The 14,839-nt window shown below is 32.8% G+C and overlaps 2 protein-coding genes across 2 annotated transcripts; one reads left to right on the top strand and one right to left on the bottom strand.

Annotated features, from left to right (window-relative positions):
• The first annotated feature begins 3,101 nt into the window (after positions 1 to 3,101).
• On the top strand, positions 3,102 to 11,422 carry LOC120086680 (DNA-directed RNA polymerases II and IV subunit 5A-like). Its single transcript, XM_039043441.2, has 5 exons — positions 3,102 to 3,369; positions 6,139 to 6,350; positions 6,486 to 6,665; positions 7,216 to 7,329; positions 11,033 to 11,422. The coding sequence occupies exons 2-5, from the start codon at positions 6,150 to 6,152 to the stop codon at positions 11,156 to 11,158; spliced, it is 621 nt and encodes a 206-aa protein (XP_038899369.1). The 5' UTR covers positions 3,102 to 3,369; positions 6,139 to 6,149; the 3' UTR covers positions 11,159 to 11,422.
• Positions 11,423 to 12,079: 657 nt separating this feature from the next.
• LOC150033731 (uncharacterized) lies at positions 12,080 to 14,116 on the bottom strand. The gene is made up of 4 exons (XM_090317048.1): positions 13,942 to 14,116; positions 12,952 to 13,124; positions 12,713 to 12,903; positions 12,080 to 12,521 (listed from the first exon to the last, which is right to left on the bottom strand). The coding sequence occupies exons 1-4, from the start codon at positions 14,114 to 14,116 to the stop codon at positions 12,080 to 12,082; spliced, it is 981 nt and encodes a 326-aa protein (XP_090173174.1).
• Between the last annotated feature and the right edge of the window lie 723 nt (positions 14,117 to 14,839).

The raw sequence follows: 14,839 nt of genomic DNA on the forward strand, positions 1-14,839 counted from the left end.
AAAGAAAAATATCAAAGTTCACAAAGTAATCAAACTTTAAACAAAGACAAATATGTATGTATGTATATATATATAATTCGAGTTGGGTTGGATCAACCCAAATTTTTTTAGCCAACCCACGACGTTGGGAATGTCTTAAAAACTCACAGTTCATAATCATGGAAATATATTCTATTTATTTATTCAATAAAAGTGTTATTGAAATTCCATTATATAATAAAATTTCAATAAACGAATCCGTGGCTATTGCATGAATACTGTAACTTTATGTAGAGACATAAAAGAGAATCAAGTTATAGTATATAGCCAAAAAAATTCTATAAGTATATGGATGAGATTGGGTACCTCATCCTAGGGACACTATGGATATGACCTACTTTGTATAATGATACAAATGACGTGATCCTAAAATCATTCATGTGGAAACATGCGAGTAGGGGCATCCTATATAAAAGAGTCTTGCATAAGACCGGACCAGAAAATAGTCATTTTTCTTTATAAGGACCGTTACTGCTAAAACTAACTATTTCAATTCGATGACCTAGGGTAACTCGATCTTAATCTGGAGCTAACTACGGATTTCTGTTTATTCGAGATCATCTTTTGATCTACATAAGTAAGAGTAGTTTAACAACATTGCTCAACAACTCTCCAGGATAAGATCGAATAGATAGCTGGGAACATAGTTCTGCAAGATGGAATTCGTTCATACCCGTTTTAGGGTTATCAGATAGGTTTTTTCTTTAAGTGTTGATTCCTGGTCTTGAACAAAGGGGTCCTGCCCTCTCATGGCCGAGAGGGACATGGTTTATTAGTTTGACTATAAACAAATCATTCAATAGAAGATCAATGCGAGCTTAAGGAGCAAAATGCATTTACAGGGGTAAAACGGTAATTTTGACCCAACAAATGATCTGTGAATGATCGACTTACTGATTATGGTTAAATCAGGTGGACAAAAATATTTTTATAGTGAGGAGAGAACAACCATCGAACTATAGTGACATGTCTTGGTGGTTAATAAATATTGATTGACTCGGCTTAAAGAGTTTAACCGATTAATCTTAAATCGTTGGAGCTCATGATCTGTAGGTTCATAAAAACCCTCTATTAGCTCGTAAAATGTTAACACATTGGATTAGAAAAATTAAACAAATTTTGAAGTGTTCGAAATCTGAAATTAGGGTTTTTAATTTGAAATTTTCAAATTCAATTTTAGGGTTCGGATAATTATATTCGATATAATTAAACGTTTTAATTTATTAAAATAAGCGTAAATTGGAGAGTTTTAAATATTTAAATATTGATTTAAATATTAATGACATGAATAGGATTCATGTTTAAATTAGGTGTTTTTATTAATTTAATATTTGATATTAAATTATGTTAATTAATTATTTAAATAATTTTTTTTCAAATTTAATTCAATTTTAGAAATTGAATTTATTATTTAAATAAAAATTTGAATTTTTAAATTGGTTAGTGGAAAAATCCCACTAAATTTTCAATTTCATCAATTGTATGTAACCAATGGGTGTGTATATATATATATATATATGTTTGGATAAAATTGACCCATTAATATTAATAAAAAAAATTGTTAGAAATAACAGGTTTAAGTTTTTACTTTACAAAACTAGTATCTTTTTTAAAATTTGTAAAAATAGTTTTTCTCGATCCATCTTGAACGAGATTGACCATGAGATTTTAGTTAAAAATCAAAATTTTCCCAATTTATCGATTGTTTGAGGCTTTCTCGGTACATCTCACCAGATTATACATTGAAATTATGTGGTACTAATCTCGGGTATAATAACACTAAGATTCTATATATTTGAGCTTTCTCGATGAAATTCCAAACATAATTAACATATAAATTAATATATTTGAGCTTTCTTAGTGGAATCTCGGACAAGATTAACACCGAAATTCTATATGTATCCTAAATCTTACCCAATTTTTTGAAAAAAATTGATATTTCCCAAAATTTAAAAATGTTGAATCAATTTGGAAAATCTAATTTGATAATTGAAAAATACATTTGGAATTTTAGAAAGGGAAATTCTTATAAATAGAAAAACCCAAAACATATTTACACTCTATAGCAAAAAGTCCAAAAGTGTTTTGTACTTTTGGAATTTTTTGCTATAAAATGTAAATATGTTTAAAGATTTGTTTATATTTAAGAAGGCTCATTTTGGAAATTCATAAAACCGTGAAAACATAAACTATGCTAAAAATTTGAAAAATTATGTAATAATTTGATATAATATTTAGTAACTATAACCAAATTTGAAGAACATTTGAAAATAGTATAAGATTTGGGAATATTACAAAAAAAAAAAAAAGCAGATCTTAGTGTATAATTAGGCGAGATGTATCAAGAAAACCCAAAACAATTGATAAGTTGAAAAAAAGTTGATTTTTTTAACTAATTCTCGGTGGTTGATCTTGCCCGAGATAGACCGAAAAAAACTATTTTTACAAATTTTCAAAAAGCGTATTAATTTTGTAAGGTGAAAATCTAAACATGCTATTTTTCACAATTCCACACGAAAAAGCCTTTAAACTTTGTTGTTTATTTAAAAAATACCCTATACTTTCAAAATTAGCAATAATATCCTTGAACTTTCATAAATATTTAAAATATACATTGGAGTAATTATTTTTTTGAAAAAAAGGATGAAAATTGAGGTACAAAATGATGTTGCAGTGATCTTTAAAGAAAATTCCAGATCACCACATCATTTTAGGTCTTCGCTTGATAGTTTTAAGTCTTAATTTCAGTTCAAAATTCTAAAATTTCATATTCCAAAAGTAGTATTGAGATGCTTATTGAGGAGTAATATTACAACTTTTGAAAATATAGATATATTATTTAAATAAATTAAAAGTTGAAGGATATTTGTTAAAATTTAGCACAAATTAATGAGTATATGAATAATTTTACATTACTTTTTTCTAATTAAATTAGTAGGTGAATTAGTTAAAATTATACTAAATATTATAAAATTCAAAATGGATGAAATTAAAAATTAAGGGCGTCGCCAAAATAGACATAGCTCCGTTGACATAATAATTTATTACCAGTTCAATTTATTGTAAAAAATAAGAAATGAAAAAAAACAAAGTCCAAGTGAAAACAGATGTTTTTCCTCGATATTTCAAAGGATGAAGAGACAGAGTAAAGAAAGAGAAAGCCCTAAACCCTTTGTTCCAGCTTCTTTGCTCCACCATCTTCTTCTTCGCTCCGGCTCCTCCTCCTCCATTTCAGCAGCTCAGTGTCGCCGCCGTCGTAGCTGCCTTTCTTCCGTGCTGGCCGCCGCCGTGTCCTACATAACGCTTTGCACTGATTTATTTTTCTTACTGGTATTCTCTCAATCTCCATCTATGTCTTTTTCTTCTCTAACCCGAAAAACTCAATTTAGAACTTGTATAATGAAAGAAATGAGCAATACCCAGCATCAAATAGTGAACCAATCATTCCTTTTGAACTTCTTTCGAGTTATTACCAAGTTGCCAACTGACCTTCCACCAATTACTCGGTTGGTGGTACAGCTAGAAATTTTCTAGTTTCATCTTCTTAATTGAAATTTCCTGCCATTCAAATTACTTAAGAAATTTCCATTTTAACAAGACTGATTACTAGATTATATAAATTTATCTTGTGAGAACACCCAACATTCTTGGAAAATATGTAGATTCATGTATTCCTTGGGGAAAATAGTTTGTGTCAAAATTGTTAGTTGAGTGGTTAAAAGAATAAATTTTGATCTTAGTAAAGCGCTTAGATGTTGGTGAACGCATGTTACAGACTGCAAAAACAAATGCCCTTTGTTCTCTTGACTCCCAGCTAGTGTATTTTGTGTAGAAAGGACTTGGAAGAAAGGTTGCACTTGTTTTTCATATGCCCGTTTGCTGCTTCCTCTTGATCCAGTCTCTTTAAAATATTTAACTTAATCTGGATCACTGCTAAGAAGCACATACATTGACACACGACACGAATACAACACGATATGCGGACACGCCAATTTAAGAAAGGTAGGACACAAACACGTCGAGGACACGTTGTTTTCTTTTTTAACAAAAATAAATATTATATGTACGTATTTTGACATATCGTGAAACATGCACACATATATTTAGCAAAAGGAAGGAAAAACAGATATGAAAAAACAAAGATAAAGACGGAAGGAAAAAACCAGAAATGGGAAAAAAAAAAAGAACAGAGAAGTCACCGGTGGTCGTAGGTCTTGAAGTTGAAGTCGCCGCCATCGATAAAGTTAGAAAGAAGAATCGGGTAGCATAGTGGTTTTTTTATTTTTATTTTTATTTTTAAAATAATAATAATAATTATTATTTTTAATTTTTAAATTATGTAAAAGGAAAATTGTGGGTTAAATGACTTAAAAGTCTTGAGGTGAAGTGTTTTAGTGTGGAGAAAGTCTGTAAAAACCCTTGAATTTTTTTTAAAAATGAGTTGAACAGTTAACATCAATGGGCTTAAAATGCCCCTTAAAAGGGCTGCCAGTAGTGTTCTTCTTCTTCTTTTTCTTTTCTCTTTTGCAGAAGACGTGTCCAAGGCGTGTCGAATAAAATAATAATAAAATAATAGAAACGCCAATATCCGGCATCGGTACTTGGCCATTTCAGGAGTGTTGGTGCTTTATAGGCTGGGTGTTTCCCAGAGTTGTTCGGAGGCTTTCTATGAGTTCACTTGTGGAACTTTCTTTGGGGAAATTTCTAGAATCTTTTGTTATAATTTCGGTGGTGGCTCTTCGGTGGAGAATTTGGTATGAAAGAAATAGGACTTTTCTAGGACGTGGCTCTGCTCTTGTTGTATACTGGGAAAAAGAAAGGTTGTTTTTGTCTACTTGACGTTCTTACACTCTTTAGCTTTTATAATTATGGTTTATCTGAAACCATGATATTAAAATTTGATCTTAGATCAAAAAAGGTTTATCTCAAACATTTTTTGATCTTAGATATTTTTGAGTTTAAGAGTTCAAACCATGATATTAAAATTTGCTTTAATTTTTTGGATGCAAAAACACCATGGCTAAGCTGTTATCTTGTAGGGTGGGTTGAGGTGTACATTCGTTGATCCAAACACCTAAAGCTGTTTAAAATAAAAAGAAGAATGTCTATATGTTATGTACACACGTTTGAAAACTGCTATTGCAAGTCTGTGCTTTTCCTACAGGATTTTACTTTTTTTCTTCAAATTGTTGCTCCATTTTCATAATGTGTTCTATTTGTTGTCTTGTTGTTGCGTCCATCATATTAAAGTCTCCAACTTGTTTTGAATTTCTGCAAATTGTTGTTTTACTATATCCATGGTGTGTTCTTTATGCTGTGTCCTGTAATGCTTTTGAGATTTCCTGTATGTAACATAGCTATATTCAGATTGATGTTTATATTAATTCTGTTACTTAGAGATGTCCACCAGGCAGGACGGGATGTGTCATTTTCAATACATTTTTTAATTAAAAAAGTACTATAAAATTTCCTAGTTAAACAATAATATTTTATATACTGAGGTATAATTATAATATTTAATACCATAATTTCTAAAAATTAAAATTTAAATATTACAAGTTTAACCCTTTTAACTTAAATATTCCAGCATTTATGATCTTAACCACAATAAAGTCTTAAATATTAAAAATATATATTTACTTAAATATTACAACATTTATGGTCTTACCTGTAATAAATACTTAAATATCAAAAAATTGAAGTATAAAAACATTGTGATGAGAATTAGAAAAAACTTATTGTTGAAGTATTTTAAAATAGACTGATTAAAACTAATTAGGTGTGATTAAAACTAATTAGGTGAGTTTATAATAAACTCACAGGATGTGAGTTTATATATGTGTATAGTTTTATCCATTGAGGTGGGGACAGAGACGAGGTGGGGGTCGGGGACGGGGAATGTAACCCCCATCTCCATCCCCGTTTAGTCAACAGGGAGAAATTTCTCCCCGCTCCCTCCCTCATTCTCCATCTCTTTTGTGGCGGGTCCCTGTGGAGTAAATGGACATCTATACAGTCTTATTCATTTACAATGTGCATTATATATTCTTTGTGTATCTATTTAGTTAATGAACATCGAATTGTTTGACAATGAATTAGCCACAAACAAGATGGTGCTATCAGAGGAGGAAATCACCAGGCTTTTCAGAATTCGAAAAACTGTGTTCCAAATGCTAAGAGACCGAGGTTATTTTGTTGGAGACTTTGAGATTGACATGACAAGGGAGCAATTTAAGCATAAATATGGTGAAAGCATGAAAAGAGAAGATATTGTTATTAATAAAGCCAAGAGAAATGATAGCTCTGATCAGGTATTGTCTAAAGAAAAGGAATATTTGATTAGTATTTCTCATAGTTATTAAAAGTTCAGTTACAGGAGCTACAAGTTTCTCGTTAGTTCTTTTATTGGTTTATATCCTCTTATAGTGATTTTTTTCCCTGTATAGATTTACGTTTTCTTTCCAGAAGAACAGAAGGTTGGCGTGAAGACATTGAAAACATATACCAGCCGGATGAAATCAGAGAATGTTTCTAGAGCAATATTGGTCGTTCAACAGAATTTGACCCCTTTCGCTCGTACCAGTATAAGTGAAGTATCTACCAAATTTCACTTGGAAGTTTTCCAGGTGAATATTTTATGGAGTATTTTTATGATTTAAGTTTGAGACAAACCAAACTACCCGTTGGAAAAGTAAATTAGATTCATCCTTACCCAATAATTTGAACAGAATCAAAGGAACCCTGCTACTCTGAAAACTAGAAACCAAATCATGTTATGCTTTCTTCCTTTATTCCTTGTTTTGCAATTCGATAATGATAAATATGGAGGTAAATAAAGGAACGTCCCCTTGATAAAGGGCTAAAAGGTCATAGGTTCAATCCATGGTGGCCGTATTTAGGATTTAATATCGTAGGAACCCAAATGTTGTAAAGTTAGGCGAATTGTCTCGTGAAATTAGTTGAGGTGCGCATGAACTGGCTCGGACACTCATGGATATTAAAAAAATAATGAAAAATATGGGGGTTTTCCTGTATTCTCTGATTGAAGAACAATTAAAAGGCTAAGGAAGTTGTTCAATTTCTCCTCTGGCATGGTTTCTATATTCTTGCTCTTTTCTTAGTTCACTTGAAATATAAGATTTTTATTCCTTTTCTCATCTTCATTTGTTGATGCAGGAAGCAGAATTGCTAGTTAATATCAAAGAGCACGTCCTTGTTCCCGAGCACCAGTTACTCGCCAATGAAGAGAAAAAGACGCTACTGGAGAGATATACCGTGAAGGAAACACAGGTTAGGATTAATTCTTCAGAAAATATAACATTTGTGAGAACTTATCTTAAGATCTGTATTGAAATGTGATGTGCTCATGCATTCCTGATACCACTTTGGTTCCCATGTCTGTAGTGTTAGCATAATTACATCAAATCTATATTAAATAGATTAACCTTAGGATCATTCATGTTAAATTGTAAATAACATACCGGATTCCATTGAGACTAATGATAGCTTACTACAGTATTCCTCAACCAAAATTCCGAATGCAGATTAGATAGGATTCAAGAAAGACTGAGGATTGTTTTGGTATATTGGGGACTATAGCCTTAAGTCTCCTTATACACTAGTTCAATTAGGGTTAAATGAGCTTCTACCTATTAAGTTCATACTCAATTAGATTAATTAATTAGAAGGCCCAATCTAATAAAATAATCCAATGTGGTCATCGGACTCCTCCATCTTTATATCAACTAATGACTAACAACATGATTTATTCATTGTGCTATGTTTAAATTGCTCAATCTTATTCAGTGGAATCTTGCTAAGTCTGGGATTCCATTAACATTACGTAGCTTGTCGTGACTTGCAAACCATGTTTTAGTAGCTTGTCTTGTGCTTCATCAAGTTTCTTTTAGCAATGTTGGAACCGAATGTCGATTGTTATGCAGTGGATAAATCCACGGCCTTGAAAGCAAGATTAGCGTGGCCTTGGTGCTAAATCGTCAAAGCCGGTTGCTCTCCAAGGTTAACACAACTCCCGATTTTTTATGTGCACTCGTCCGAGAACGGGTTAGAATCGATGAAAAACTCAGAAAATAGTAGATCTAGAGAGGAAAACATGAGGAAGAAGAAAAGGCAAAATCTTCTTCGTTCTTTTTTTTTCTTTCCAAAAACTAAGAACTTTTTTTAGAGGAAAAATAATTGAAGAATTATTTTTTCACTAATTAATCCTTGGTGGTTACAAAACTGTTAAAAGATAGAAAATAGATAACACTAGATTTACGTGGAAAATCCTAGAACAGGAAGAAAAACCACGATGGAGAGTCTCTTTTATTATTTTTAACACAATGAAAGTTACAATAAAAGTCATATTTATAGGCTCTAGCAAGCCCTAAAATAAAAAAGAAAATGAACCTAGGGTAAAATCAAATACTAAAATACTCTTAGGGCTGTAATCCCTTATTTCCGACACTCCCCCTCAAATTGAAGTATAGATGTCAATCAAACCCAACTTACAAACTCATGAGTCAAAACTTTGCCTGAGTAACTCTTTGGTGAGAACATCAACAACTTGTTGACTAGATGGAATATACAGAATATAGATATTGCCATTGTTCAGTTTCTTTTTTATAAAGTGTCTGTCAATCTCCACATGTTTTGTTCTATCATGTTGTATAGGATTATTGGTTATGCTTATAGTCCGCTTTATTATCACAATAGAGCTTCATAGGTAGAACACTATCTTAGTGTAGATCAGAAAGAACTTTCTTCAACCAGATTCCCAAACTCATAGCTTTGTATTTAGCTTTAGCACTACTTCTAGCAATAACTCTGCTTCTTACTTCTCCAAGTAACTAGGTTACCCCATACAAAAGTACAATATCCAGAGGTAGACTTTCTGTCAATAACTGATCTTGCCCAATCAGAGTCGGTATAAGCCTCAATGCATTTCCTATCAGTTTTTCTAAACATCAGACCTTTACTTGGTGAGCTTTTCAAATATCTCATAATCCGATTCACAACTTCCATATGTTTTTCGTAGGGTGCCTGCATAAATTGACTAACAACACTGACAACATAGGAAATATATGGTCTAGTGTGAGATAAGCAAATCAGTTTTCCCATTAGACGCTGATACCTCTCTTTATCAACAGGAACTTTGTCAACATAATCTCCCAATTTCGCATTGAATTCAGTCAGCAAATCTACATCCAGTCATACCTGTTTCTTTTAACAGGTCAAGAGTGTATTTTCGTTGTGAGACAGTGATCCTTTCCTTTGATCTTGCCACCTCCATTCCAAGGAAATACTTTAGATTCCCTAGATCTTTGATCTCAAACTCATCAACCATTTTCTTTTTCAGCCTGGTGATCTTAGCAGCATCATCTCCTGACAGAACAATATCAACATACACAATTAAAACAATAATTTTTCCAGATATTGACCTTTTTGTAAACAATGTGTGATCAGAGTGTTCCCGAGTGAAATCTTGGGACTTAACAAAGGTAGTAAACCTGTCGAACCACACTCTCGGGGACTGTTTCAAACCATACAAAGACTTCTCGAGTTTTACAAATATGACGATCAAATTGAGCTTCAAAACCGCAGGAAGGGGGCTCATATACACCTCTTTTTCTAATTCACCATTCAGAAATGCATTTTTCACACCAAGTTGATGGAGAGGTCACTCTTTATTAATTGCAACAGAAAGAAGGACTTGGACTGTGTTTAACTTTGCTTCATGGGAGAAAGTCTCAGAATAATCTATCCCATAAGTTTGAGTAAACCCTTTTGCTGCTAGTCTGACCTTGTACCTGTCTAGAGTTCCATCTGATTTATACTTCAGAGTGAACCCCACTTGCACCCAACTGTCTTATGCCCTTTAGGAAGAGCAACAAAGTCCCACATATTATTCTTTTCAAGAGCTCTCATTTTTTCCATGACGACAGTCTTCCACTTAGGAATAGAGATTGCCACGGGGCGGGGCGGGGCTGGGGATGCCATTCCCCATCCCCGTCCCCACTCCCCATTTCATTCCCCATCCCCATGAAATTCTCACAGGGATCAGTAGTACCTTGAGCTTGCGTTGGTTCAGATTCATGGAGCAGAGCCGACGGAGCAGTAGGGGACACCATTTCCTTTATGAGATTCTTCCTATAGTAGGTTATCCAAGGGACTTGTTTAGTGAGTAGAACGGTGTCATGGGCACTCAGGATGGTTCAGGAAGGAGTTTAGGAAGGTCAGTAGGGATTGAAGATGTGGATCAGTTAGTCTTTTCACTAGTACTCTCCCCCTGAAGATGACTAACGAGAAAGAAAGGTTTATCCTCAAGGAATGTTACATCCATGGAGATGAAATATTTCTGAGAAGAAGGGTGGAAGCATTTATAACCTCGCTGGTGAAGGAGATACCCAATGAAGACACATTTCTGAGCACGAGGGGTAAACTTAGTTTGGTTAGGGCTATGACTATGGACAAAGACAGTGCACCCAAAAACTCGAAGAGGAACATCGGGAATAAGCCATGTGGTAGGGTATGACTCCTTGAGGCATTCAAGAGGGGATTGGAGTTGGAAGACACGGGAAGACATTCGATTAATAAGATGAGCTACAGTTAGAACTGCATCCTCCCATAAGTAAGATGGAAGTGAAGTAGACAGGACGAGAGACCGTGTAACCTCAAGAAGATGACGAAAGTTTTTAGATTGCCTACCAAACATGCCCTAAGTTTTTAACTCTAAAGTTTGATCCTAAGACCTTGGAGGGTATCTCCAAACATGCTATAAGAAAAGCTCCTTAGCATGGGGCCATCCTTTGGGTATCATCTCTATTGCTTCATGTTCACTAATCACAATGCAAGTTATAAAGTCATCTATCGCTGTCAGGTTGTACCGTACCATCTCGTCTATGTCTATTTGTTAGTGTCTATATGTGTTTTGCATTTCTGTTGCAATATGAATGAGATCCTTATGTGTTTTTGCATATTTTTTTTGTGTTAGCTACCGCGCATACAAGTGACCGACCCGGTTGCAAGATATTACGGGCTAAAGCGTGGACAAGTTGTGAAGATCATCAGACCTAGTGAGACTGCGGGAAGATATGTAACATACAGATATGTTGTCTGAGTATACTTGTGATTTTGCGATAAGATGTGACATATAAATACACCTTGAAGTTAGTCTTAATTAGTGTTAATGGTTGTGATATCTGAAGTGAGTTAGAAGAAGAATTGAAGAAGAATTGAAGAAGAATTTGGGAACTTTTGTATTTGGTATTTATTTATATGGGACCTTCATTGTATTAGTTGTGGTGTTGTACACTAGTAGATTTTTATGTAACATTGGAAGATTAAATTTTCTATCTGTGAACTCGAAATTACATTGTTGGAAGACTCAAATTTTTAGTTTTGAAGATCGCCCTTTTAACATGAGAGGATTTTTCTAGTTCAAACGTGAGATACAGACCTATCAGTATTATATTTTAAGAAAGATTTAGGAAATTAGCTCACTATATTACTAGTATAGTTGCCTTAAAATTCAATAATATCTTATAGTTAGATATAATCAAGGATGAAAATATCATTATTGGTTTAAATATTGGTAACTCAAATTTCCGGATATATTGATAGATATTTTGGGAAAAATCATGGATAGCACGGAAATTTTTAAAAATATTGTAAATTTTTTAGTGAAATTTTAGAACAAATTTATTCAAGTAATAAATTATGACTTTAAGCATATAAATAAACAATTAGAAGTCAAACATGATCGATAATCAAATAATAGATACTAATAAAGATCGAAAAATGAATATTAAGAGAATATTTCATTAATAAAGTTTAGGTCATACAAAATGGAAGGTCAAATACAAGATTCAATAGTAAAAAGATAATCTATGATATACTAGCTCAACATTAGTATAATTTATTTGGTAATGACAATAGTACTCCCCATATGCTCAAAGTTTCTAACATAATTGGAAGTATGCCATCCATAAGTTTCAACATGAACCCTAATGATACTAATAGGAGGATACCTTGGATTAAATCATGTTTTATCCAAATTGGGACACTTTGAAGAATGTAGATAATATAGAGGCTCTAAGTCCGAGTCTTTATCACTTTCACAAGAAAGTTGTGGTTCTCGTGTGTAAATCGATGTGTTACAACTATCATTATAACTATAGGAACCATAATCACTATAATAACTATAACTATCATTATAACTATAGGAACCATAATCACTATAATAACTATAACTACTAAGAGAATAACCATAGTTACTATTGTTATAGACATATTGCCCATGTCCATATTGACTATCCAAACCTATCGTCTCTATACTTAAAACAAGTGAGTCTGCATCAATTCGAACATCATGTGCAGATTTCTTACGAATTAAAGGTTTTCCTATTGCTTCAATTCCTGGTGTGCTAGCTTTATGGCCATGGTCATAGTCTTGTGTGACATGCATGAATTGAGATTCTCCACTGAAGGAGCCAAGTCCTTCATATTATTGACCTCCTCCAAAATTTTCCAGAGCTTGACCTCCTCCATCACCACCATCTCTCTTATCATTACCATCATGATCACATCATCACTAGCTTCATTTTGTTGACCTTGATCTAACTGTTGATCTTCCAAAGTTATTATGTTGTAGTGTGTGGCATGCATGTGTCACCTGAAAGAGTCTCCATCACTACTTGAACTACTAGTTATTACCTCTTCGCATATGTCATGTTCAACATCAATACCTAACTCTTGTGCAATATTAGTAACTTGTGGATCTGGGTTACTTTCAGCATCATCAAGATGTGCAAGTCTAATCCACATATCGAGTGGATCATTTTCTTTATCACCTGACTTAGATCCCTACCTCAAGGAAATCCAGATAATCAGTTGTTTCATCTGCCTCTCTACTTCAACTTGTATGTCCCTTATTTTTAACTTCATATTATAAGAGCAAAAAACTAACATTTCCAATTTTTCATATCCCAATCGATTACATTGCTTGGTGTGTATTAATGCAAACGAGCTCCAATTTCTTTCACATGCCAAAGATGAAGCTGTTTGTGACAACTTGATTGCGAGAGCTTAATCCATACATTGTCAACCATTCACCTAAAAAGTACGCATGTATAAACAAAATAAGTATCAATTGACATGATTAAAAAGACAATAATAAACTTCAGTTCCAAATTAAGCTATTTTTGGGGCTATTTGGAAAAACGTATTATATACTTGGTGGACAACATCATTTCAGGTTTATATTGATACTCGAATTTAAATATTGTACTTATCATGTATGAAAAAAAATAATATTTGTAAAAGAAAGATGGGATGTAAAATTGTAAATAATTATTGGTAAAAATATTTTACCTCCAGTATGTAGTGGGTGGAATAACGTTTTATCTCATCAATTCTGCACAATCTTTAGTACCCACTTTTTGTCGTTAATGTTGGAAATTTTCATTTTTTGCTCTTAATGTTCGAAATTTTCGCCTTCATAATCTCAAACATCTTGTACATTAAACATATGCTAGGAACTACTTCGGTGTCAACAATTCACATAAGATAAGACAACAAATTCACATACCTACTTGTTGTGCACTATTGATCATATTTGTGAAATGATGTGTGTCAGTCTTTGAGGGAGCTACATTATTGTGTATACAATGCTTGGAAATGAATTTGCTCATCATACTCCCAAGTGAATTTTTGGTCAACATATCTTTGACATTTTTTTTGTCAAGCATGTTTTGACTTGTAGAGTGATGGCTCTTTGGAGCTCTTTGAATGTTTAAAAAATCCAAGTGATGCTCCTTTAATCCCTTTGTCTTTACACACCTGCACTTCTTGTTCACGTTTCCATTCGGAAGCTTTTGATGCACAAAGAGTTTCTCGATACACGTTGTTCGTCAACATGAACATCTACTGGATATATATACACATCGTCATCCGAATCTGATTCGAAAGCAGAGTTTGTTTGACGGCCAAGATTTCCACGTAGTTCTTCACGTAAATTTTCAATTATCTCCTTCTTCTTAGCCTTTGCCTTATCTTTGCTTTGAATGCTCAACAACATCTCTGCCTTAACTTCAAGTGGAACATTAAGACATTTCTTCACATTTTTGTTGGGGTCATATCTACCAAGATGATACTTAAATCTTGTAATTTCTCCACTTTATTGACATAACCACAATATTTACATATTGTGCCATTTTTATTCCCTAGAGTCCCGATGCAGTGGGTTCATGCACTCTCAGCTCATCATGTGGAACTTTCAATTTGACCTTCACCTTTCATGTTAGATTTTGAACCTATATTAATTAAAAATTGTAATGTTAAACTTGCATAGCATAATAGTAACATAAAAATCATTAAACATATCAAAGCATAATAAGGATTTCTTGAAGAAAAAACTATAACATAATAAGGGTAAAACATAACATAATAGAGAATAGAGATACAAAATGATAACACAACATAATATAAATTCAAAATCATAGAATTCAACATAACATAATATGAATACAAAATGCATAACCCTAAACTTATATAACATAACATAATAAAAAGTATACAAAATTCATAGCACTAAACTTATTTGTAACATAATAAGAACACAAAAATCATAACATTAAAATTATACATAGCATAATAAGGATATAAAAATCATAACATTAAACTTATACATAACATAACAAGGATACATAAATTATAACATCAAACTTATGTAACATAACACAATTAAGGATTCTTCTAAAAAAAACATAACACTTATAACATTAAATTTTCTTCTTTTTGT

The sequence above is a fragment of the Benincasa hispida genome, chromosome 9, assembly GCF_027475165.1.
Source record: "Benincasa hispida cultivar pf3 chromosome 9, pf3_genome.v1.1, whole genome shotgun sequence".
In the NCBI taxonomy this organism is placed as follows: Eukaryota; Viridiplantae; Streptophyta; class Magnoliopsida; order Cucurbitales; family Cucurbitaceae; genus Benincasa; species Benincasa hispida.